This window comes from Enhydra lutris, unplaced genomic scaffold (assembly GCF_002288905.1).
Source record: "Enhydra lutris kenyoni isolate GAN:26980312 unplaced genomic scaffold, ASM228890v2 scaffoldscaffold54, whole genome shotgun sequence".
Lineage (NCBI taxonomy): Eukaryota > Metazoa > Chordata > Mammalia > Carnivora > Mustelidae > Enhydra > Enhydra lutris.
Genome location: NW_019154138.1, coordinates 9666140 through 9691431, shown reverse-complemented (window position 1 = coordinate 9691431; position 25292 = coordinate 9666140). Strand labels below are relative to the sequence as shown.

The 25292-nt window shown below is 53.6% G+C and overlaps 2 protein-coding genes across 2 annotated transcripts in view; both read right to left on the bottom strand.

The window, feature by feature from the left end:
- Window positions 1–1754: 1754 nt before the first annotated feature.
- LOC111157421 (adhesion G protein-coupled receptor G3) lies at window positions 1755–20209 on the bottom strand. The gene is made up of 12 exons (XM_022518807.1): window positions 20142–20209; window positions 16431–16577; window positions 11527–11662; window positions 9954–10100; window positions 9013–9147; window positions 8408–8450; window positions 8180–8277; window positions 7934–8046; window positions 5740–6020; window positions 5439–5532; window positions 3778–4061; window positions 1755–2155 (listed from the first exon to the last, which is right to left on the bottom strand). Exons 1-12 carry the CDS (start codon window positions 20207–20209, stop codon window positions 2043–2045), a joined length of 1659 nt encoding a protein of 552 aa, XP_022374515.1. The 3' UTR covers window positions 1755–2042.
- Window positions 20210–22305: 2096 nt separating this feature from the next.
- LOC111157359 (adhesion G protein-coupled receptor G1) overlaps window positions 22306–25292 on the bottom strand; it is a 38118-nt gene continuing 35131 nt past the window's right edge. Inside the window, exons 13-14 of the mRNA XM_022518702.1 lie at window positions 24787–25055; window positions 22306–23643 (exon numbers count right to left, since the gene is read on the bottom strand). Coding sequence (XP_022374410.1) covers window positions 23513–23643; window positions 24787–25055 — 400 coding nt within the window. The 3' untranslated portion in view covers window positions 22306–23512. The remainder of the gene's footprint in view (window positions 23644–24786; window positions 25056–25292) is intronic.

Below are 25292 nucleotides of genomic sequence, written 5' to 3'. Positions count from 1 at the left end.
CGGGCAGCTCAGAAAAGCCCAGCTCTGCATCAGCCCTGTGTGCTGAGTAGCCTTGGGCAGGTTGCTGGACCTCTCTGAGCCTCGATTTCCTCCTCCCACACAGGGGGCCGGTCCATTTGGTGTCCACTTGGCAGGGGCTGTAGAAGGAATCTGGAAGGTAGATTTAGCCCTTCATACCCCTCCCATGTCACACACAGGTCTCAAAGGCTCAGGCTTCACACAAGGGGGCCACCTGCTCTTTCTTTAAGCTGCAGGAGTCTCCAATACCAGGGTCTTTACTTTTGCCACCTCACTTAATGCTCTTAGGTCGAGGCAAGAACTTGATGACCTCTATTTTTATGGACGGAGACACTGTGGCTCAGAGAGGTGAGGTGACATGCCCTGCATCACACAGGGCCTAAGTAGCAACGACGGGCTTTGAACCCAGGCCCGTCAGACACGGAAGCAGCTGTAGAGCATGCAGGGTTGTGTTCAGAAACTCTGAGATTTTGGGGTCAGGGAGCCCAGCCCTCCAGTGTGAGAAACAGACATCTGTAAACATAAGTCCCCAAACCCACCAAGCTTATCACAAAACCTGATATAATGTGGCTCTAACTGTTGCAATTGTCCACACCCTAGAATTTCTCTTCCAGGAACCCAGCGGCTTGCATAAAGCAAGGGCCTCTGCCTTCCTGTCTTTCATCCGTTTGCTGGGTGGGAGGAGGGAGAAGAGAGGACATCCACTGGGCATGGGCATCAGGGAGCAGGAGGCGGGATGGCAGCCCAGGGACTGTGGGGGACGGTCTCCTCATAGTGGCTTCTCACCTCTAGCAGGTGCCTGACCTTGGCAAAGCACACTGGCAAGGGCGGGGGTAAGCAGGGAAGGCGAGATGGCCCCAGGGGTTAGGAACTTAAGGTTGGAGCTGGGGCGTGATTGCCTGGGGTGGAGCCACCAGGATGCTGCTGTCTTTCTGTCCCCTCCACTCTTTTTTTCTTTCTTTGTGTTGGTTTATCTGTTGCTTCTCTGTCTCTCTCATCTCTGCCTCTTTTGTTTCCTACTGAGGAAACCAGTAGCAATGTTGTGAAACAGAGGCCAGCCACTGGAGGTGACACAGACCCTCCCCAGCTCAGAACCCTGCTCAGCTGATGCCAAATTCACACATCTAGCTCTTCAGCCAACAGATATTCATTTGGGGCCTGAACCGTGCCAGGCTCGGGCTGGGCTGAGCTGGGGAGTGAGGCCAACATGCCTGCTGCGTGGAATTCTGGGGGAAAAGCCTGCTCTCTCTCCACTTAGCTCCATCTGCGGCTCCCCTGCCCTGGCCCTCGGCCCTCCCATGTGCAGAGCCCTGGACCATTCGCCCTCCAGCCCACAGGGATGGGCGGATTGGAGGTCGGACCACACAAGCAGCCACCAGAACCCGGGGGCAGCCGCTAGTGGTATGACATCCACTACCGAAGAAATGGCATTCTCTGAAATTCCGTGTCCCGGAAGAGCTGGAGGGTTGGCAGCCCCCTGAATGGCGGGAGCTCATCCTTGAAGATAGACCCAAAGCTCTAGTCCACAACTGCCCCAGTGCCTGAGGGAGTGGGGACAGGCAGCCATAGGGTGTGGGTGTGGGAGGGCAATGGAAGGGGGAGGAAGGGAAGAGGCTGGGATCCTTCAAGGGGAGACCAGAAGGTGGCCAAAGGCAGAGATGAGCTGCTTGGTTATGAAGGCAGGAGGTGGGGGTGGGAAGAGGGGGCGGTACTGGCAGGGGTCTTCAGGTGGGGGTAGGGATGAGGGGGCACCTCTCTGTGCTGGCAGGGGTCTTCGGGGAATCAGAAACTTAGATTCCTACTATCCTTGATTCGTGGACTTTAGGACCCATCAAAGTATCTGGACGGAACCTTTGAGGCCAGGTGGTCCCCTCTGGTTCCCATCTCCTCCCTCCCCAGCCACGTTGTAAAAACACGGAAACTGAAGCCCAGAGCGAGACAGGGAGCAGCCTGAGGCCACATGGGGAGTCAGAGCTGAGTCCAGAACGTGGGGCCGGCTCCCAGCCTGACCCCACGGAGGCCTCCTATTCATGAAACGTGGTGTGGACCTGGTCAGCTCGGGGCACGCTAGAGGAGAAGGCCACGGCGCTCCGGCTGGGGAAGTAGAGCGTGGTGAACCAGCAGAAGATGAAGACACCTGTTGGGAAGGAGGGGGCCTCCGTGAGCCTGTGTGTGGACCCTCCGGGGCGCTGGGCAGCCTGGCCAGCAGCTGCACAGAGACAGTTCGCTCCATTGCAAAAGTTCAAGAACTGATGGAAAGAAACATCGGGCAAAAACTAAACCGACGCCCAACCAAGAACCAAAGAGAAATCTTGGAAGAGAGAAACGGAGGCCCTGACAATCACATAAGACGTACATCTATCACAGAAAGGGAAGAGTGAAATAAAGGCGTTTCCATGCAGACCCAACAGCCAGCCTGGCTTCTGCTATGCTCCGCTAAGAGTTATTCCCGGACTCACGCCAGCAGGAAGAAGCAGGAAAGTGGGAGGTATGAAAATTAGAGTAAGCACAGAAATTGATAGAAAAGTCAAAATGCTGTGTAGGTTTAAAAGGAGTTTACAACTAAAACTCGAAACAACCACCAAATGATGGAGACACATTCAAGCGCACTAAGGACCACTGTGTTTGGAAGAGCAATGTACTGAGGCGCTCGCACTCAGATGAGACAACTCCATAGAGTGAAGTGTTCAGGCTTAAACACAAAAGGAGGCCCCTGGAAGAATAATGACACAGTCTAGTTTTAAGGTGCCTCCCCTCCCCAACCCCGGGATGTCCCCGATACAGACTCATGATTCTTCCCCGGGGGACCATCTGTGTCTTCCACAAGCATTAGCTCAGTTACTCATCGCAAAATCTGATGAGAAAAATACCAGCTTTGTCCCAGCTTTAAAGATGATCGGAGGGGCTGGGGGACTTGCTGAGGTGGTATGTGGAACCAGGGTTCCCTTCCGGGTCTGCTTATCCCCAGGGCCACCCAACCGCAATGCCACATGGCCTCAGGAGGCCCTGGGAGCCAGCCCTGTTTGGGTGGGCCTCGGGCCACTGGCTGTAAGACTTGGACTCAAAGTCAAAGCACACCTCATCAGTCCCTTCACAGTGGTTCGTCTTAGGCTGTGATGCCTGTGTATGACATTGTGTGGGGAGCGAAGAGGAAGGGGGAGCCATCAGTCACACCCCGGACGCCTGGCCCTCTCCTACCAGAGAGTAGGACTCAGGGCTCGATCCCGACCCCTGGATATCGGAGGAAAGACCCTGCAGGGGCAGGGAGCACAACTATCAGTCATTTCCTCTGCTAATCACATCCTTCTGCCACCACAATTCCTTACAGACCATCTGCGTCATGTGCCCGTCATGTCACGTGCCCCTGACCTCCTGGTCACAGCTGCCTGGACCAGAGGTGGACACCTAGCCCAAGATGGCCTGATCTGATCCTTGACTCTCCTGAGAACACAGACCAAGCTGAATCAAACCACACGCCAGGGAAGGTTACATGGGATGGAAAAAAACATTTGGGACCCTGGGTGGGAAAGGGCCAGTGAAGAGAGGGAAGGAGTTTGCACAGAGAGAGGGTAAGACACTACACACAGCTCTGAAGAAAAAATAGGGGAAGTGTCTGCTTCAGTTGGGTGGCTGGTGCCAGCTCCCAGGTCAGCCAGCCTGAGCAGAATCCTATGTCTTGCCATCCACCCCTCTCCATCCCCCCAAAAGACCCCCTAACAGATTAGGCGAAGCATCACACACCTGGCCCCAGAGCCTCACCTTGCAGGGAGTTGAAAAGTGCGAAGATATAGATGGTGGGCCAGCCCAGCGGCATGAGGATGGCCAGCCACCACGTGGCACCCACCAGGCTTGAGAGCCCCAGCACGGTGAGGACCCCCTTCCAGTTTGGTTCCTGCTCCTTGCCCGCTGTGGCCCTCGGCAGAGTGAAAATCTTCCAGGCTACCAGGCCCAGCACCACAGCGCTGAAGAGGGAGGTGATGAGGAAGTAGCCGTGGACAGTGACATAGAGGGCAGAGACAGCCGTATTCTCCTGGAACCAGCACCTGGAGGAGGCAGACGGCCACCAGGGCTGGAGATGTGCCCCCACCCAGCAAGTCCCCGGCACTCTCCCCTGACCGACTTTCTGTGACCCAAAAGACCCCTTCCCCCACCCCACCCCCCACCAACCCCCCATTCTCCTGGGGAGGGGCTGTCATGAGGCTCCAATCTGCCATCTCTTCAGACCAGCAAGTGCAAAGGAGCCTATTTGGCCCCAAAACATGTTTGGTTTACCCCACATTGTATTGTAAAAAAAATTAAACTAATGACCACCCTTTAAAAAGCGTGAGGTTTGGCATAAGCATCCAGATTTCTGCTTTCCTTTTTTTTTTTTTTTTAAGATTTTATTTATTCATTTGAAGGAGAGTGAGGGAGGAAGCATGAGCGGTGGGAGGTGGGGGGTGAGGGAATGGAGAGGCCAAGAGAGAAGCAGACTCCCTACTGACCAGAGAGTAGGACTCAGGGCTCAATCCTAGGACTCCAGAGTCGATTCCAGGACCCTGGGATCATGACCTGAGCCAAAGGCAGATGCTCAACCACCGAGCCACCCAGGCGCCCCTCTGCTTTTCTTATAAAAGCATACAGCTGGCAGCTCTGTGCATGCCTCCCCAAGGCACATTAGGTAGGTATGCGACTGGCTATCTACTACAGTCCCCACCTGGGCCCCTGCGTGCACATATGTCACCTCCCCAGCCCCTGTGGCCCCTGTATTTGAGGCTCTAGGGACAGGACCAAGACCCCACCAGCCTCTCTTAGCACAGAGCCATGGGCCCTGGGGAGGGTACCTTGGAGAAGGCTCACTCAGCCCCATGCTTCCTGCACTGCAGGGCAAAAGGCTCAAGAGAATGTCCATTACCACCCCCCACCCCAGTACAAATGAGGAGACTGAGGCCCCAGGGGAGGCCAGGCTAGCCCACATAGAAATTCAGAGGCAGCACCTAGCTAGAACCAGACCTGCCACCAACGTGGGGCAGCTTGTGTCCTGCACAAGGGCACCTGGCTGGGGTGGGGGGGGTCAGGCTGAAATCCAGCTCACCTCCCATTCCCCAGGCTGAGCCCCTGGCATGGCAGGTTGGCAGAGTGGGGAGGGATGGGATACCTTTTTAAATCTGCCCAAAGGTGCCATAGGGGTTGGTGGTGGCCAGGCTAGAGCAAGGCATCCTGCCACAGCTCACTCTCTCCTGTCTCAGACCCCCGTCTCATTGCACTTTCTTCTTCCAGTCCTCAGTTTACCCCTCCAGACTGTGAGCTAGCTGGAGAGTCCTTTGCCTTGGCTTGGTCTCTCTTCCCAGGATCCCCTCCTCTCCCGACATCCCACTGGCCCAGTTGTGTGCAGCCAGGGGCCTGATGTCACCGCTTCCCCCCCGCCCAGCCCCTCTTACAGCTCCAGGGTGGTGGCGTTCCTCTTGTCGCGGATGGTGTAGCGGCCATAGCTGTCCGCAGTCCCGGTGCCAAACACGATGAGGGCAGGCAGGCCTGGGTACAACGGGGGAGGAGGTACGGCATCGCTGGGGCTCCCTTGGCACGTCCTCCTCCAAAATCCCCTCCAGCTGCCCGTGCCTCAAGCCCTGAGCCTGTCTGAGAGAGGGAGACACCTCTCTGCCCTAAACAGGTCTCCCTCCCGCCCCTCCCTCCACCGGCCACGCTCTCCGCGCCACCACCCCCACTCCGAGCTACACCTACCCCAGCCCACGAAGCTCAGCTTCAGGAAGTAGTGCCCAAAGTAGGTGTTGAAGACCTTGATGACGAGCAGGTAGAGGTGGAAGGCTTCCAGGCCCATCCAGGTGAAGGTGCAGAGCAGGAAGTAGTGGAAGACAGCCGCCCGGGCCTGGCAGGTGGCACCCGACAGCTGAGGACTGTGCCCCATATTGAAGAAGAAGGTGAGATTCAGGAGAAATAAGCTCATACTCAGGGCCACATGGATCTTGGGGGTGTCTTCTGACTTGAACCTCTGCCGGTAGCACCTGGGGCAAGAAGGGCCCATGAGAGGCAGCAGGAGGCAGGGCCGCAGCTCCAGTCGGGGAGGACCTGCACCGCAGGCTCCCCACCCCACCGCCCCTGGTCCGCCCGGCCAGCCCCCCGAGGGAGCTCTCTCTCTCTCCTGGCTCACGGGGCCCTGGGGGGGGTCCACGTCCCGCAGGCCTCATCCTCCACGCCGTGCTAGTGCCAAAACGCACACTTGGCAATTCCCTGACTGCATCCTGCTTTTTCGCCCCTCCCAGACTTCGCCTCTGCTCTGCTCTCTGCTCTCAATGCCTTTTCCTACTCTTCCTTCAGAAACTTCCCTGGGCATTTCCTCCTCAGGAAGCTGACTCTGAATGCCACTTAGCCCATGCTGATCTGGAAGTTTCCTGCAGCGCAGGGTAGCCCCCTCCCCTCCCCTCTGACTGTAACCAAGAGCCAGCACAACAGGCAGCAGGGGGGCCTGCCCGCATTATTTGAGTGAATAGACCCACCAACAGGGCACAGAGGTAGGAGGCCAAGACGTAGTAGGGTGAGGCCCAGAGAGGACAGGGACTCACTCCCTCTCTGTGGAGCTCCCACTCAGAATTCCTAGCAAATCAGATTCTGAGGGCTCTCACTGGAGGAATAGGAGCCCAGGTGCCTAGATGGGAGTATGAGGCATTGTGTCCATCTCACCTGCGATGTCAAGGCCCACCCATGACAGACGGTGACAAGTCCTCCCAGCGTGCCAGGCCTGGCTCACGAGGTCCACCAGTGTGGCCAGCTGGCAAGTCCCACTCACCTTGTTGGGAACGGGGACTGTGCTCCAGGACCGGGCTCGGTGGGGGGCAGGGCTGGCACTGCTCACACTCATGCTTTAGTCTGAGATGGGGGTGGGAAGGCTAGACAGGGCTGCAGCCCAGGGCCAGTTGGGGACAGAGGCAAAGAGGCACGTGGAGAGCCCTGGACTGGACCCAGAGAGCCTGAGCACAGGCCACAGCGATCTCTGCCTGTCCTACACCTGCTCCTCCTTCTGGAAACAGACCTGCGTCTCTGAGAAACACCCTTCCCTGCTGGCAGGCCTGACGTTTGGGGTGAGGTTGGCCTTTTGTTGGCTCAAATCCAAGAGCAATCACATGACCTGGCCTGGCCAATCAGTGTCATCAATCTCTTGACCACAGTGGCCTGTTCAGTCATGGACACGTGACCCAAGTGAGACCAGCAAAACTCTGCTCTGGTATACGCGGGATAAAATTGCATAGAAACCCCCTCCCCACCCTGCACCACACACACACACAAATGCATGTAAAAATTTACAGAAGATGTCCTCTGGCACTGTACCAATGTCGATTTCCTGGTTTGGTATGATACTACAGTTCTAGAAAATGTTATCACCAGGAAAAGCTGGATAAAGAAACCAGGGGACTCTATACAGTATTTTTGTAGTACGATTATATCAAAATAAAATGTTGAAAAAAAAAGGCTTCAGTGTTGGAATTTGGTATAGAAAATTTGCTGCCTAGCAAGCTAAGAAGCTGTGAGACAATCCCTGGGCTTCCCAAGGCCCCTGAGAGTGAAGAAACTGCTTCACATGGCTGACAAAGGAGAAAGCAAAGTTGGGAGAGGCAGAGGGAGAGCAAGTCCGAGGGACATCTTTTGAGCCCCTGGATCCAACCATGCCTGAAGGGAGCATCATTCCACCAACCACATATTCCCCCATTGTGTTTAAGTGAATTTGAGTTGAGTTCCTGCCACTACCAACTGAAATAGCTCTGACACATTTCAACCCCCAACCCTATTTTATAGATGAGGAAAGTAAAGTTTGGAGAGGCTATCAGTATTATGCTGCACAAGCAGGGAGCTTTCTAACCTGTTCTGCTCCCACCCTTGAGGACAAGCGGGAGACTTGGGATAGGGGTGGAGGATCACCCACCTTAGGGCAGCGTAGAGGACAATGGTAAAAGCCAGGAAGGTCATAGAGGCTCCACAGCCAGCCTGGGAAATGCGAATGAGGAACTGGACGGTGGCCTGGTCCAAGATCGGCTTCTGTGGGCGACCCCCCCCAAACCGGGACCCCATCAGTTGGAGGCCAGGCCTCACACATCCCAGAGGCCCTGGACGCTGCCAGGAAACCTCGGTGCCTCCAGAACTTCTGGGATCAGGGTGGGTGGGCCCTTACCAGCAGCAAAGCAAAGAAGGTCAGATGGTCACAGCGACAGATGGTCCTCTTGGCTCTGAGCTCCGTGGAGCAGCCCGTGGAAGACCAGTCTCCTGTTGACCGTGGAGAGGAAGGGCAGGGAATGTAGGGGAGTGTATGAGAATATGGGGGAGTGGAGGGGACCAGAGAGGAAGGGAGGGAGGAGAGAGGCCCCCACCTGTGGATCTCTGCCCCCACACCCTCCCTTCCTACCTTTAGTAGCATCCCAGAACACACAGCTGAGGGCCATGTTCTGAAACCAGAGAGTGGGAGTCAGGGGGAGGCAAGATGAGGCAGGGGGAGGTTGGGAGAGAGGAGAGCAGACTGCGGAGAAGGGAAGGGAGAGGACAGGGTGCCCTACCCCCACCCCTGGGGTGTGCATTGGGTAGGAAGCAAGGCTCACCCCACAGGTCACACAGGACCATGAAGTGCACCATTTGGTGTGCGTGGATCAGCATGTGAGAGATGTGGACACTGTGGGGCTGCGGCGCGGGGAGGGTAGCATGTCTGTATACATGTGCCTTTAGGGGAGTGTATATGTGGGTGGGCATGTAATCCCATGTGCGTGCTCATGGGTTTGCCACGTCCTTGGTGCTCCTCTGTAAGCACGAGTGGGAGGGTGTCTGTGGGTCAAGTGGACATTCGCGTGCAGGTGGCATGGGTCCCTGGGCATCCCCGTGTGTGTGGTCTTAGTGGCTGGGGGGATGTGGAAGGCTGAGAGGTGCAGAGTCCTGCGCCTGTCTATCCATATGCTTGTACGTGACCCCCTGCCTGTCTGCCCCTCAGAAGCTGCCAGATTTGGGTCGGGGGCTCACAGGGGGTAGGTGCTGGTGGGAGAAGGTGATCTCCAAAGGCTCAGCCAGCCTTCTGACAGGTATACGGCCCAAGCTCAGGCCCACCAGGCGATTATTCAACACGCGGCTGCCATCCTCCAGGCTGAGCTGGGGGCCCTGTGGAGAGAGATGGGGGGCCGGGCTTCAGAAGGCGCTGTCCCAGCCCAGCATTGATGGGGGTTCCTGGGAACCTCCAGGACCCATGGCCCTTGCCTAGAGAGCAAAGTCTGTGGCTAGGGGACCAGGGGACCCAGGGACCATGGGCAACCTTCTTCTCGCAGCCCCCTGCAGTCTCCTGCTCGGGCTGGATCACAGGGAGCCCCGCACCCCAGGCCGACTGTCGCAAAGCCATCCACCCGATAGCTCTCCAATGCTGGCCCCAGAGCTCCTCTGCCCTTTGAGCCGGAGGAGCACAGGGCTGGAAGAGAGATCAGCCCCAAATAGAGGTTACTTATGGTGCACTCTATCCACATGTGAGTACATTACATGCCTCTGAAGATGCTCGCCCAGGACCCATTTGCAAGAACACAGGTGCACTTGCCTGTGCGGACACAGTCACACGGGAACACGTGTGACAGCATGTGCACCAGGAGTATGAAAGAACATGCACGTTTGTCCATGCACAAGGACACACAGGGGGATACAAGCACTTGGGCTACACATACAAGTCCAAGGACACGGACGTGTGGATCCAAACATCTGAGTGTGACCAGTGTGAGTGTGCAGCGCACAGACTCCAGAGACAGAAGTCTGAGGTGACCTCAGGCTGCTTTAGAAACGCTCTCCACAGGCTCATCCCCTCCTTCATCCCCATGGGGACCCACAGCCAAGATTCCAGAGAAGGCAAGCTGGGGCACAGGGCCCTGGTGAACCGAGCATTGACCCACTGAGCTGCCCTGAGCCCCCACTAGGCCTCTCCTCACCTTGAACAGATTCCCCGGACCAATGTCCAGGATAGTGATGGCCAGCAAGACCTCCGACCTGTTCTCCTGCAGGGATTCAAAGAGACTCCTGGGCAGCCGGACTCTGTCGGGGTGTTCATGCTCATCCTCTGTCACCAGCCCTGGAACCTGGAACCACAGACCCCAGAGCTCCTATCTCTACCCCAGGCTTCCAGCCCCCAACATGGGGCTCTTGCCATTCCCCCACTTGGGAGGGGAAACTAAGGCACCGGGGGGAGGGGCAGAACCTGAGGGCATCACTCTGAGAGGCAGGACGGAGCTTGGCTCCGTCCAGGCTGTGAGCCTACAGAGAAGCCACGGCCCTCATGGACCCTCAGTTGTCCCACTACGGAGAATGGGGCTAACCAGGTAGCTGTGTGACCTCCCGTCACAGTCAGGCTGAGTGGACGGTGAAGTTCAACCGGCAAGTGTGGGGGGGGGGTCGGCTGTGGTGCACTTCTGGCCTGTGTCCTGCCAGCCACTGTGCTTTCACAAGATTTAGGATCATGGTGTCTGGGTACTGACCTGGGAATAACTGGTAAGAATAAAGCCCCCAGGAAGAGAGACGGTGTGAGCAGAGGTGGAAAATATAAAACTTCACATGGAATGTGATTTCCACACCCTGCCCAACAGCAAGTTTTGTAAAAGCGAACAATGGTTAAAATAATAAAATAAATTTCATTGGTGATTTGTTCACTCTTGACCTCACTGGTCCATTGGGCCTGTAGCCTGGTCTCACCAGGTCCTGCCTCAAAGGCATCCTATGGGCGCTGGAACAGAAGGAGCTAAGGTTGGAGGCAAGGGACCCAACTTTCTCCTTCTCAGTCTGGACCCTTGTCAAAGGACGTGAGGTGATCTCCAGGGCCAGCGGGTGCCTCCACACAGAGGATGGGTCACATCAATAAGGGCCCTATCTTTCATGTCCTCTTTTCCAGACAGATCTAGAAGGACCTGGATGATGGCCAGCTTGCCTGTTTCCTGAACTTCCACACTCAGCTTCACCCCTTTAGGGAGGCTGCACCCTGCCCCTTGCACCCAGCACTCCCAGTGCCTTATCTCCCACAACCTTGTAAGTGGGCCATGCCAGCACCATTTTGTAGATGGGGCAACCAAGGCTCAGAAAATTCCAGTCATGCACCCAACATCACATTAGCTGGTAAAGGGCAGAACTGGGACTTGAATCCAGACCCGTGTAAATCTAGAGCTCATCTTACAGATGAGAGCTCTGGGGCCCAGAGAGGGGAAGGGGTTTCCTGGAAAATGCCCAGTAAAGGGGTGGGGAGTCCAGGACTGGAACCCAGATCCCCTGACTCTCAACTGGGTGGTCTTCCGAATTATACCAGCCTCTTGCCCTGAGTCATCTGTCACCTGGATCCACCCACCCAAGCAACTCACTAGCACCATTAGCAAAGTGACAGAGCACTCTCAAATGGGACATACGAGGGATAAGCTTCAGTGGGCACCCAACACAGACCAGGAGTCTCTCAGAATTCTGAAAAATATGGCAGAGGGAAATGGAGTCAGAACCAGCCAACAGGGATAGGGAACTCTTTACCTGGGAAGGCGTCAGGGAGAAGAACAAGTCTTCTGAGATGTGGGTGCTGACATTCTGGACAGCAGCCTTCAAAAAAGACGTATTCACTATGCTCATCGGACTCTCCAGCAGATGGTACTCGAATTTCAGCCAGTACCTGCCATTAGAACACCGGCCAGCCAGAAGCAGCAGAATGAGATTGTTGAAACCCATTGACTGAGCTACACAAAGTGTCTAGCTTTTATATACCTTTTAAAAGTCTAAATAAAGAAGTATTGTGACTTTCACTGTTACCAAATATAATAGTGAATTATAATTATATATATAAGCACTTAATTGTATTTCTCTCTATATATAAATACACACATATATATTTGCATAGATATATGCACTTAAAAATTCTTTGGCCTCACAAAACAATGCAATTGCCTTTCTTGAGGGAAGATTTCCTGATTTGGTTCTCAGAGCACCTGAAAATTATTTTAGTTGTGAAATGTAACACAGAGTCAGAAAGTCTAAAGCATAGATGTAAAGTTGAATTTTTAGTGACAAAGTCGACACCTGTTTAAACACCATCTTCTTTGATATTAGCATAGCCACGCAGATATCTTTGGTTCATGGTGCATGAGATTTGTTTTTCCACACTATCCTTTTTTTTTTTTTTTTACATTGTAAATGGTGTGAGGCTCAACAACTTGCCTTCACCCTCAGAATGGATATCATGATGTTCTCCAGACCTCTGAATGCCCAGAAAATTCCCTGAGATGAAGGGCCCCTGAATTCTTGTGGGGTTTACTTCCCATCCTCTAATCCACATCTGTTTCCCTAAGGCATCTTAACTACTTGCTAATTTTGCTCATCAGATCCAATCCCCATGATGTTGCCAACATAGTGGCCAGAGTGACAGTGCTCTGTAGAGTGTCAAGATTACTAAGGTTTCTGTGAACTGAATGACGACAGAGATCAGCAGAATTGACAGCGCAGAGGAAACCATGGTAGTCTACTGTTGGCTCTGCCAGGTCAAAGTAAACAATTTCCAGTAGCCCTTGAAAACTGGGATAGAGAACAAGGCATTAGCCATGGAACGTGTCAGTTGCCAGGGGTTGTGTTGATTTCCTCTGGGACCACAGCTGCGATTGGACTCACCGCCCGATTTTTTTTTTTAAATTTATTTGACAGAGAGAGAGAGAGATCACAAGTAGGCAGAGAGGCAGGCAGAGAGAGAGGGGGAAGCAGACTCTCCAACAAGCGGAGAGCCGGATGCGGGGCTCCATCCCAGGACCCTGAGATCATGACCTGAGCCAAAGGCACTGAGCCACCCAGGCACCCCTCACTGCCTGATTAAGTGTAGGATAGTCCACAGGCATTCCCCAACGTCCAGCTGGCTTCTGGTGAGCTAAGATCGGCAGTTACGATGAGTTATGATAGGCATCACCGCCCCTCCCCTGCATCTCTCAAGTCCTTTATGGTGGCGTTAATCTCTGCAGTTCTCCCCAGGGACATACTTTGGTTTCTGGTTTACTATCTTGGTAGGGAGAAGACATTCCAGGAGCTGCCATTTAGCTCATCAATGGAATGCCCTCCCAGAGGCAGTTAAGTGGAGAAAGCATTCTTTTCAATAAATGGTGTTGAAATAATTAGATATCCAAATGCAAATAATCATAATAATAATAATAAAGACATCTACTTCATACATGTATAAAAAATTAACTCCAAATGTATAACCTAATTTTAAGAGCTAAAACCACATACACTTATAGAAGAAAACTTAGAAAATCTGTAGCTGGATAAATGTTTCTCTGATATGATATCAAACACAAACACACATTTAAATCTGACTTCCTCAAAATTAAGTGCTTTTGATCTTCAAAAGATATCATTGAGAAAACAAAGAGATGAGAAATACACTGAGAGAAAATATTTGCAAATTGACATCTGATAAAGGACTGGCATGTAGAATACATGAAGAATTCTTAAAACTCTGGATGCCTGGGTGGTTCAGTCAGTTAAGCATCTGCCTTCAGCTCAGGTCATGATTTCAGGGTCCTGAGATCGAGCCCGGCATCAGGCTCCCTGCTTAGCAGGGAGTCTGCTTCTCCCTTTCCCTCTGCCCCTCCCCCTGCTTATGCTCTCTCTCTCTCCCTCTCTCAAATAAATAAAATCTTTTTAAAAAGTAATTCTTAAAACTCTGTAATGAGAAGACAAAACCCAATTTTAAAAAAGAAAGATCTGAGTAGTCATTTCTACCAAAGAAAAGATACAAATGGCTAATCACCACATGAAAAGACACTCAACATCACTGGTCATTTCTGAAACACAAGTTAAAACCACAGTGAGCTACCACTGGCACCAGACGGCCATAATAGCCGAGAAGACTGACAATGCTGCAAAAATGGACTAGAACGACAGCCCTCTTTCATGCTGATGGGAAAGCAAAAGATACCCTTTGAGGAACAGATGGGCGTTTTTTATAAAGCAAAGCATATCAGATATCCCAGCAATTCTGTTCCTAGGCATTTACCCAAAATAAACGAAAACGTACATCTACAAAGATCTGAATTAAACATTCATGGCAGCATTATTCATAATCATTATATTCATAATGAATAATATTCATTTGGAAACAATCCAATTGTCCAACAACTGATGAATGAATAAACAAATCATAGCATGTCCACACAATGAAATATTACTCAGTGATTAAAAAAAAAGAACAAACTGTTGATACAGGCTAATATATGAATATAACTCAAAACCAGTGTACGTGAAGGAAACAAGACTCAAAAGACAGTATGTTTTATGATGCCCTTCTAGAAAACACCCAGAAAAAGCAAATCCGCGGAAGTAGAAAGCAGATGAGTGGTGGACAGTAGCTGGGGATGCGAGCCCGGATGGCTTGCAAACAGGCACAAGGGTCCTTTGAGGGCTGGTGGAAGTGTCCGTAAAATGATCGTCTTAATGGTTCCTTATATTGCATTATATACCCTAAATTATTCAACCATGCTCTAACAATGTATAGACTGGATAGTATGTAAGTTGTACCTTCACAAAGCTATCAAAATTAATAAAAAGAAATGAGGTACCACCATATCCTTTCCAGAATGGCGAAAACCAAAACGACTGGTAATACCAAGCATCGCAAGAACTTTCACACTTTGCCAGCGAGGGTGTAAACTAATGTACCCACGCAGAAGACTTCAGCAGTGCTGACCAAAATTCATCAGACATCTACCTTTTTTTTTTTTTAAAGATTTTATTTATTTATTTGACAGACAGAGATCACAAGTAGGCAGAGAGGCAGGCAGAGAGAGAGGAAGGGAAGCAGGCTCCCTGCCAAGCAGAGAGCCCTACTTGGGGCTCAATCCCAGGACTCTGAGACCATGACCTGAGCCAAAGGCAGAGGTTTAACCCACTGAACCACCCAGGTGCCCCAGACATCTACCTTTGACATCACTGCCACTCCTAGGTACCCACCCAAGAGAAATGAATGTAGATGGTCATGAAAAGACACGTACAAAAATGTTCCTGGCAGCTTTATTCGTAACAGCCCTGGTTAGAGACGAAATGTTTGTGCCCTCCCCGCAAATTCGTACGTTGAAATGGGTTGATGCCCAGACTAACTTTATGGGGGTGTGAAGATAAAGAAGGTTAACTGCTAGATTTGGGAACAGAATCCACATCTTCTGACCCCAGAGTCCCTGCTTTTTCCAAAATGCGTATTGCCACCATAAGGCAGCACAGAGAAGAATTCCCAGAACAGCCTCCTGGAGCAAAGAAGCTAATGGAGGAGGTTCGGTACAGGGGGTAGCAGTGTTTTCAGGTCACGGAAATGACATAATTCAATCAGATTGTTGTCCTAACACTGAACCTGAGAACATAGGGTTTTCGTTTGTTTTTTTTTTCAAAAAACGTGCATTGAGCACCAGCTATGAGCTTGTCCCGAGTATCTTAGAATGATGGCCAGCTTTGATTCAGAAAGGAGGAGAGAGAGGCAAAAATATTTTTGAACCTGATTCTTTGAGATGTTATGTTCTAAACCCCTTCTTCTCCCTCAACCCCGTATCTCTGAACCTGTTGGTCTTATCAGTCTCTTGGTCTTACTGGTTCTATATCATATGATATTTCTAATCTATCCCTCCTTTGCAGATGTGCAGTGCCAGTTGGTGGTGAAGGTGGTGGTTCAGCCTTCACACCTACCCAGACCATGCTTGGATCCTACCTGGTCATGTCTCCTGCATCACCACCCTTGTACCCTTCCCTGAAACCTGAGCAATCTTTCTCAAATGCAAAACTGACCATGCTCTTGCTCTGTTTAAAATATGTCCTTGCTCTACCCCCTCCCACGCTGGTATAGCTTACCTGACCCTTCATACTCTGCTCCCTGCTTGTATTTCTAGCCTATTCCCTACCCAATCCACCTCCCCATTGTTGCTGCCATCCCCAGCACCTCACTTTTTCACATTTCAAAGCACTGCTGTTCTCCCCCAATACTCCCTGCAGTTCTGAAGCCTGTAGCTCCTAACATCGCTCAGATCCAACTAGAAAACTCCTATGCAGTCTTCAAAGCCTTTTTGTGAATCACCTCCTCTGTGAATCCTTGGCAGTCTTCCTTTCTCTGAGCTAACCTGGCGCCTTGCCCACCCTTTTCTATGATTGCTCTCTAGAATCATTATCATTTGGGCCTGTGTCTGACCTTCCACAGTGGTAGGGATGGAGGCTGGTTCATCTCTGCAATCCTTGGATCAGAGAAGTCTCAGTGAGTGGATTGGAGGGAATGTGGGTATCAAACAAGAGAGTGGAAAGATGAGATGGGAGTAGCGTTTTCAGAAGCCATATGAGCTGAGAGCTTGGTCCCTTCCTAACAGCCTCCCGGCTGCCTTCAAAGGAGCCCCACATTCCTGCTCTAAGTCAGAACGCCCTCTTACCTCTGCAAGTTTTCCAGGTCACAGGGTTCATTCCCTGACTCTGAGCACTTTGTGAAGCAGTCAGCAGTGTTCTCCAGGTGGAAGTCTTCATACTGGTCCTTATTGATGAGCCCCAGGCAGACGTTTCTTGATTGCTCAGTTTTCCTCCTCCATTGCTCACTTATTTTGTTAGAATTTTTCATACCTGAAGGAGGGATGCCGAAGGTGTGAATGGGCTGGGTGGGGAGGCAGCAAGGGAGGAGGTTGGGGGTAAGATGCTCAGGCTCCAGGGTCTGGTGATGTGGGCTAGAATTTCAGTCCCCTCCATTCACGCTAAGTGTACTTGAGCTGGACTCACTCTCCCTGGGCCTCAGTTTCCAGGGCAAAAGGAGATATGACCCCCCACCTCATAGGGCCAGTGGGATGTTTTGCAGAAGATATGTACAAAGAGCTTGGCACATGGCTCTGTCGATTAAAGGATTCATATGTCAGTACTATTACCCTTTACCACCTCCTCCAGGAAGTCTGCTGGGCTTTCCACAGCTGTTCCACATCAGACATTCCAAAGCCCTTGCAACTGTGGCCTCATGGTATAACTCTCGGGCGTGTTCTATCTCAGTTCACCTCTTTCTCCCACATTCTCATTATGACCCCCACAAGCTACCTCCTGGGGTGAGGAAAGAACACTGAGGGTCCCTGGAGCACAATGACTTGAGCAATGGCACCAACGGGAGGCAGCTCCAAGACGACAGACCAGCTTTCGTGACTTCCCGTTCAGTTCCCCTTTCACCCGATATGGGGTGTGGGGTGGAGCTTGGCGTCACTTACCAGCTGTGTGACCTCAGGCAAGTTACTTAAACTCTCTGAGGCACCTTCTTCTCATAAGCCGAATGGGACTAATAATACCTTCCTTGTGAGTTTGGGGGAAGGTTAGAGACCATCCATATACATAAAAGATAAAGCTCATCATAAATTTTCAAAGAGTCAGTATCACTCCAGGAGGTGAGGATTTCATTCTAAAACTGTTTCTATAGTTGTGTATTTACATTGGGCTTACCTATAGGTCTACATAGTTACCGATCTAACAACAAAATTAATACATGCACAGCTTTTTTCAAAACCGTACACAGGAACACAAAACGAGCAGTAAACATCCCCACAGCTCCCAGCTCACACTCCAGAGTTCCCCACCAGCGACAGCTCCCTGCACAGCCTCGTGGAAGTTTTCATTACATAGGCAAGTATCTGGATGTAAATCATTTAAAAATTTACATGAACGGGATCACTGAACGAGGTATCTTGAGGAGCTTTCCATGTCAGAGCCTACTGATCCCTCTTTCCACTGGGTGGGTGTGGTAACACTTTCTCAACAGGTCCTCTGTTAGTGGGCTTTCAGGATCCTCACTCCTTTTTTTTTTCTTCTTTTTCCTATTTTGAACAACACTCTTACATCTTTGTTAGCTTATGTTAAGAATTCATAAAAAAAAACATTAGGTTGGAACACCTGGGTGGCTCAGTGGGTTAAGCCTCTGCCTTCAGCTCGGGTCATGATCTCAGGGTCCTGGGATCGAGTCCCGCATCGGGCTCTCTGGTCAGCGGAGAGCCTTCTCCCCCACCCCACCCTACCTACTTGTGATCTCTCTCTCTCTCTCTCTCTGTCAAATAAATAAATAAAATCTTAAAAAAAATTAAGATCCTAGGAATTTCTGGGTCCAGATGTATGAGCTTTTTAAAAAGGGGTAGGTTAACAGACGCCGGGGTGGCTCAGCGTCTGACTCTTGGTTTCAGCTCAGTTCATGATCTCAGGGTCCTGGGATTGAGCCCTAAGTCAGGCTCTGTGCTTGGCGGGGAGTCCCCTTCAGCATCTCTCTCTCTGCCCCTCCCCCCACATGCACATGCTCTCTCTCTCTCACAAATAAGTAAATAAATCTTTAAAGGAAAGATCTTCATGACACTGTTTAATGGGAAGAAGCAAATGCCAGATGAATATATATATAATGGGGTCCTCGTTTGCTTTTTAAATAAAGGAGGAAGGGGGAGAGAGAAGAGGGAAGCAGAGGGAGAGGAAAAGAGAGAGGAGGGGAGGCGAGGGAAGGTGCCACTCTCTGTGTAATCCTAGCCCTCTGTGTGCCCGAGGGGTTACAAATGGTGCTGGGCTGCACCCTGACGGGTGTTCACAGAGCCTCCCTCCTGGCCTACTGCCAAATTTCGGCACAGTCATACATGAGAAGCTTTGGGCAAGTGCAGAAAAGATGACTATCCTTTTTGTGATTATTTTTTGAAGACATTGGAAGCATTTAGCTCAGACAGAGAGAGCCCGGTCCAGGCACTGGGCAGGACGATGCTGGTCCCCACTTAAGACCTGTGCTACCCCTGCCATCCCGCTCTGCCCCAGAAGCTGGCCTCCAGGGACCACCTTAATCCAGGTTCAAGTGGGGAGCAGGGCCAGGAGTCAGGGGAACGCTACCTGCCCCTCCCTTTGGCTCACCACCAAAGGGACCTGCTTTTTTCTGCTGTGGCCACAGCGTCTCCAGCACAGAGCCTGGCACAGCCCAGAATTCCCCATCAGTGTTTACAGAATGAATGAACCCATGCGCAGACCCATAAATGTCCACAAAAGAAAGAGACTTACCTCTACTTATAAGCCTCTCAAGGCTCCTCACGCTGTTCAAACGGCTGACACTTTGCCCAGACTGGAACTCCCCCATCACCATAGGTCACCTCAGTCCCTCGGGGGACCCTTGAAGTCCCAACCAGTGTGGTTATGTGAAGGGCCTTCCGTGAAGGGCCCAGTGTCCCCATGTGCCCCAGAAGACTAGACAATAGCCACGACTGGTTATTGAGTGACTGAATCTGTGGGTTCTGATGGCTTGCTCTGCCAGGAGGACAACTCCGCCATTTTGCCCCCTTTTTGAGCCAAGGACTGAACTTTGCCCTTCACCGAAGAGAAGAAGATTCTTCGAAGCCCAAAGAGGTTGATCCATGCACCCAAAGCCACATGGCCCCCCTGCTGGGCAGGCATGCAGGACACTCAAAAAATCAGGAACAAAACAGGAGGAGCACTGGGGGCACTGAGATGGGAGCACTCCCTCTGCCTGAGGGGGGTCACTGCCGACATCACAGGGCCTCAAGAAGGGTAGGTAAGAGCTGGCCAGCTGGGCCGGAGTGGCCTCGGCTTTCCCAGGAGAGAGAACTGCCAAAGGCAAGGCCTGGGGTCCTCAAAGTGCCTTGGAGAACCCCGCATGTGTGTGCACAAGGCCGACAGGGAGGGTGGGGGAGGGGAGGCTTGTTCCCAGCTCCGGAAACTGGGGACTGGGGGGGCCACTCCTGGGACCAGGAGAGGGGAGCCGGTGGGGGTGTCAGGGTGGAAGGAGCCAGACAAGGGGGTAGGGGGAGGACCATATAAGCCCCAACTGGCCTCAGCCTCCAGAGACTCCTGACCCCCTTCCCCAGAAGCTCGGAGGCCAGCTGGGTAAGAGTGTGTCTGGGGCCCGCCTGTGAGGGAAACACAGCCCAGACTGGGGTGGGGGGTATGGGGAGCTCTGTGGGGAGCACAAGACACCTGAAACCCAGAGCTGACCCAAGTTTATCAGGATGACAACTCACTCAGAGGATGGGGTCAGAGAAGGTGCTGAGGTCATCAGGGTGGGCTCCTTGGACAGACACGCTCTAGACAGCCCCACCCATCCCCACTTCCCTGTCCCTGGGTCTCCTGGGGGACAAGGAACCAGCTGCTCACCTGAGGCCCAGAGCAGGAGGAGTGAGAGAAGCAGGACCCCCAGAGCCCTGGGCGTCATCATCCTTGGGCGGGCTTGCCCACGCTGGCCAGAGCCCTGTGTCTGAGCGTCCCTCAGGTCCCAGGCTCTGTGGTGTGGCCTGTTCCCACCTCCCTCCCCCCCCCCCCCCCCCCCACTGCTCAGTGTCATGCTTCCTGTGGCCTCTTTCTCGGCCTTCCTGCTCCACGCCACCATCAGTTGGGTTGTGAAAGGCTAGTGTGGGGAACTGGGCTGCGCTCCTATCTCACCCCACCCTGTGACCCATCTACAGAGGGGCCTGCTCAGCCCACCCAGGGACACTGCTAGGGGCTGTGAAGTTGGGGTCCAGCAGCCACAGAGGCTTCCATACCCAAGCAGACCCCTGGGGAAGGGTGACGAGCGCAGGCTTTGGAGTCAGACACACCTAACTCAGACCCTCTTCTCAGTACCTGGGGACCTCTCTGACCCTCAGTTTCTTCTTCTGTAAAGCAGAAACAGCAATAGGGCTGCCATAGAGGGCTGTGTTGGGGTTCGAGGAGACCGGTAACATGCCAGGCACAAGCCTCGCTTGTGAGTGGTGTTAATGCACCTTCCCTCACACCTATGGGTTGAACAAGACTGGGATCAATCCCATGACTGCTGGGGCCCCAGGGGGAGAGGACAAGCTCTGCAGGCCCCAGCCTTCCCTGCACAGACCAGATAATAGGAGAGGTGGGACGGGGTGTGCAGGAGTGTGGGCTTGGAGGTTGGTGAGGCCTGAGCTGGCGTCTGTCTTGGGCTGACATCTGTTCTGGCCACATGGCGGCTGGGTGAGCTTGGGCGAGCTGTCTGCTGCTCTGAACCTCTTACAAGACATGCAAAGAGCTCGTGAGATCATGCGAGTGGAACTGTCCAGACCACCAGGTGTGGCCACGGTCATTATCTCTTTACAACTGTCCCCATTGTGCAATTACTGTCCTATCGCCCAGCTGATCACTGGTGGCCCAGACGGGAAGTGGGAGCAGCAAACACACATGGGGGGCAGCACAAGGGAAGGGGAGGGGCTGACCACTCAGGCTCCAGATCTGATGGCTCTGAGGAAGTCGTATGGATGAGGCCAGGTCCCTTGGTGTGGTCCCATGGTCACTGCAAGATCAAAGGTAGAGAGCACCCCATCAAGAAGGCATATCCCCCTAGCATCCCCCAGCAGGGCCCGAGCTAGACATGCTCTACCCTGGGGGTCTGAGGACCCCCCAGCCCCTTCCCCTTCCTCCCACACAGCGTGCAGACAGGATTCTGTTTCCCACAGGCCCTCTGGACCTGGGGAGGGGTGGGGAGAGGATGTCGGGGACACTCATAGGCCATGGGGGGCAGGGGGGCTCTGGCATGGTACCCCAGGCACTTCCTCTGCGGGGAAGACTTGGGGGCAGACGGGAACCACGGGGCCTGTCCCACCTCCCTCCCGGTGGCAGCCAGGTGAGGTGAGATGGTGGACAAGCGCTCTATGAGCTGCAACCTGCTGACCCACCGCTGGGGACCCATCCTGGCACAATGACCCTCAGAGGGCTCACGGGGGCCTGTTTGTGAAGAAGGGCCTGGAAGGAGGGACCCAGCGCATCCAGCACACCTGGAAAGACAGGACCAGGGAGTGGGGGAGCAGCTGGGAAAGTGGCAAAGTTAGCTGGGCAGGGCCATTACCCTGGCATCACCTCTCTTGGTCCTTACTGGGGCTCGGGGCGGGCCTGGAGCCACGTGCAAAGCCCTGCCCCCCCCCTCAAATCCCAGGGCAGGTGGAACTGTAGCTTTGCTCTCTGCCAACTCCCACCAGTGCCAGCTTGTCCCAGTGGCTCCGGGAAGGCTCCAGTCTCCAGGAACAAGGTCTCCAGGTTTCTGGCTGCCTCAGTCCATGTTTCATGCCGTAGCGATGTCTGCGCACGCAAACCTGGTTGGGTCCTTCTGAGAACAGCGGTCCTGCTCTCCAAGGCCTTACAGCCCAGTGAAGTGCACAGTGAGAACCATCAAGTGGCCTGTCCAGCACTTGATGTCCTGAGAAGGGGGACCCCAGCCCGAGGCCCTCCCTGCTACTTCCTGATTGGCCTGTTTTTGTCAGTGACTGTTGATAGAAGCACAGAAGAAAGTGCTCCAAATGTTTACACTGGTTTATTAGGCAATAACAACAAGCTGATTTTTATTTCTTTTTCTGTGTGCTCTTCTACAGTTTCCAAATTCTCTACAATGAACATCTACTTCTTTCAATTCAAAAGACAAATGAGATAATGCTTAAAAAGAAAGTCCTTCCCCATCCTTAAGGCTGAGATCCAGATCAAATGTTGCCTCCTACAGGAAGTCTTCCTGGATCCCCAGCAAGGAATGGTGGCTCCCCTCATAGTTCCAACCTCTTAAGAGCTCGTTGGGCTCTCTGCCAGGGCCACCAGGGGATGCACGCCTCCGTCTTCCGAGTACTGGGGCAGAGATAAATTTGCACTGCTACGCTCCACAGTTCTTGCCACAAGAGGGCTTTGAGAGAAGCTGGGGGTCCGTTTGAGGGGTGGGCTTGGCAGTGGTGACCAAGGGCAATGCAGCTTATAGAAAGGCCCAGAGGGACAGATAGATCTAGCCCAGCCCAGAATGTCTACACTAAGCCTGAGTCAAGGGCGGGCAAAGGCCGGTCCAGTAAAGAAAGGTTTATAACAGGCACCCAGCCGCTCTTGGGAGCCACAACCCAAAATCCAGCCCTGGAATTGGGACCCTGCCCAGGACTGAGTGGGGGGCTGGAGAGTGAGGGCTAGGGAGGCTGACGGAAGGCCCTGGGCTCAGAGGTAGAGGAGCTTCTGCTATGCTCCAGGAGGGGCTCCCCTCCTCCAGGGATCTGGCTCAAAGCTCTGCCCCAACCCCATGCGCCCTGAGTACCACTCTCAGGCTAAAATGACAGGAGCGCAGAGTGTCCTTGTGGAGATCGCCAGAGACAGAGCGGCTAGGGCCCAGGGCTTAGGATGCTGCCAGGCCTCACAGGACCAGGACTCGGCCTGGGGGCCCGTGGGCTCCCACCTGTAGCCATGAGGGCTGGGCCCAGTGGTGGTGAGTTCAGCTGGGCCTGCGGTCCCCAGTGAGGACAGCAAGGTTACGGTCCCTCTCCTGAGCCCCTGTGAGCTGGACTGGGGCACCGAGCAGTCCGCAGGCCAATCCGGAAGGCCTGCCTGGGAGTCTGGCTGCCAAGGGCAAAAGCCCCCTCCCCCCGGAGGAGCTTGGGCCTTCTCCCGGAGTCTCTGGCTGCCCTAGGTGTCAGGCCTGGCTGTGGGGGTGGCAGGCGGGGGTGAGGCGAGGCCGCATCTCTGTTTCCTCACGCAGCTCCTGGTGGGTGGCGGCGGCCTAGATACGGCTGGACGAGGTGCTGCCCGAGCTGATGGGGAGCCTCGCGCTGTCTGAGCTGTTCTTCAGCGGGGAGGGCCCGCCCCGGGCCTGCAGCCGCATAGCCCAGTACCAGAGGAAGATGAAGAAACCTGCAGGCAGTAATGGGATGCGGGGTTCAGTGGGTGGGGGGTCGTCCTGCCCCTTCCCCTCCTCCCTACCCAGGCTACCAGCATCCCTGTGACTAGGAGGGGACCCCACCATGCACCAGACACTGTGCAATGGCCTGAGCCCCAACTCATTTTATTCTTTCAAGGTTCTCATGAGGTCAGGCCTACTCATTACTATTCTGTTTCACAAACAAGGAAACTGAGGCCCAGGGAGGTAACAGGCCTTGGTGGAACCAGGAGTTAAACCCTGGTATTCAGACTCCAGACTACCTGTTTAAGTACCTCTGGGACAGAATAGAGGGGCATGTGTGTGTGTGTATCTGTCTGTCTGTCCTTGGGTGGTGGCGGTGTGTAGAGGGGTGCAGGTAGAAGAACCCCGCTGGCATTAAGCCCCGGCCCTCATGATCCAGCCCCCCACTCCACTCCCCTCTGCCCCTCCAAATATCCTTCAGCCTCACTGCCCCTCACCATTCTTCCATCCAACAGCCTAGCGCTAACCTCAGGACCTTTGCGCTTGCTCCTCCCTCTGCCTGGCACACTCCTTCCTTAGACCAGACCTCCTCAGCCTGTGCCACACACATGTATCCCCAGGTATCTGTTACAATGCAGATCTGATTCAGCAAGTCTGGGGCAATCAGAGCCTATACTTCTAGCAAGCTCCCCATGATGCTAAGGCCCACGGGCTAGGCTCACACATGGAGTCACATGGCCCTTGGTCTCTCCCTGGCTGGACCCTTCTGTTGTCTTCAAATGTCTCCCACAGAGGCCTCAGCCCAGCCCAGATTTTTCATCACATCTTCACTTGAACTGCCCTCCTCTCAGAGGGGCTGCGTGCTTGCTTGTCACCCCAGGTCTTTCCCACAGGAGATGAGCTCCATGGAAGGAAGGCCCTCACCCAACCAGTTCACAATGTTAGCCCCAAGGCTTAACACAAGGCTGACACAGAGCAGGTACTCAAGAAAGACTTGTCAACTATGGCCTGGCGGGGAGGGGCATTTTACAGCTGGGAAGACCGAGGCCTAGAGAAGGGAAGCCTTCGATTTGAGTCCATATCCTCCCTGCCCTGTGCCCCACGTGTGGGCCCCGGGCCTGGGGGCCAAGCGGTGGGGTCTTCTCCATGCCTACCTTGGAAGGAGGTGACGATGCTGAAGAAGTAGAGGACGACAAGCTGGAAGGTGCCGGAAGCGAAGGAGAAGAAGACCAAAGCCCAGGGCAGACCGAGGACCAGGCTGAGACCCAGCAGCGTCAGCACGTGGGGCCACTTCTGGGCGTGGGGGCGCAGCCGCAGGATCTGCACCACCATGGTGCCCAGCATGGCCGTGTTGAACAGGAACACCAGGCTGAAGAGGCCCAGGTTGGTGACATGGTTGACCAGCGAGTCCCGGATCCAGCACCTGGGGGCAAGGGTTCAGCGCACAATGGCAGGGCTGGCACCTCAGTGAGCCCGAGTGCCCAGAGACACCGCGGACTCCTGGGGTGACATTATTTTCCAGCTCTCCTCTGTGCCTTCATCCTCTCCAGCCTATTCCCACTCGTGCCAAGAAACCCAGGTGTGGCTCAAGGTCACCAGCGAGAGACGGGCAAATCTGGGCCTGTTTTCACCCTCCCTGACCCCCCAGCCACCGCCAGGC

What these genes read in the sequence shown, in the direction of transcription:
- LOC111157421 (XM_022518807.1), bottom strand. Translation starts at nt 20,209, where the DNA reads ATGATGACGCCCAGGGCTCTGGGGGTCCTGCTTCTCTCACTCCTCCTG. An exon ending in TCTCCCTGACGCCTTCCCAG is followed by an intron (nt 10,101 to 11,526) that starts GTAAAGAGTTCC and finishes CTGTGGTTCCAG; the next exon opens with GTTCCAGGGCTGGTGACAGA. An exon ending in CTGGGATGCTACTAAAGGTA is followed by an intron (nt 8,278 to 8,407) that starts GGAAGGGAGGGT and finishes CCTCTCCACGGT; the next exon opens with CAACAGGAGACTGGTCTTCC.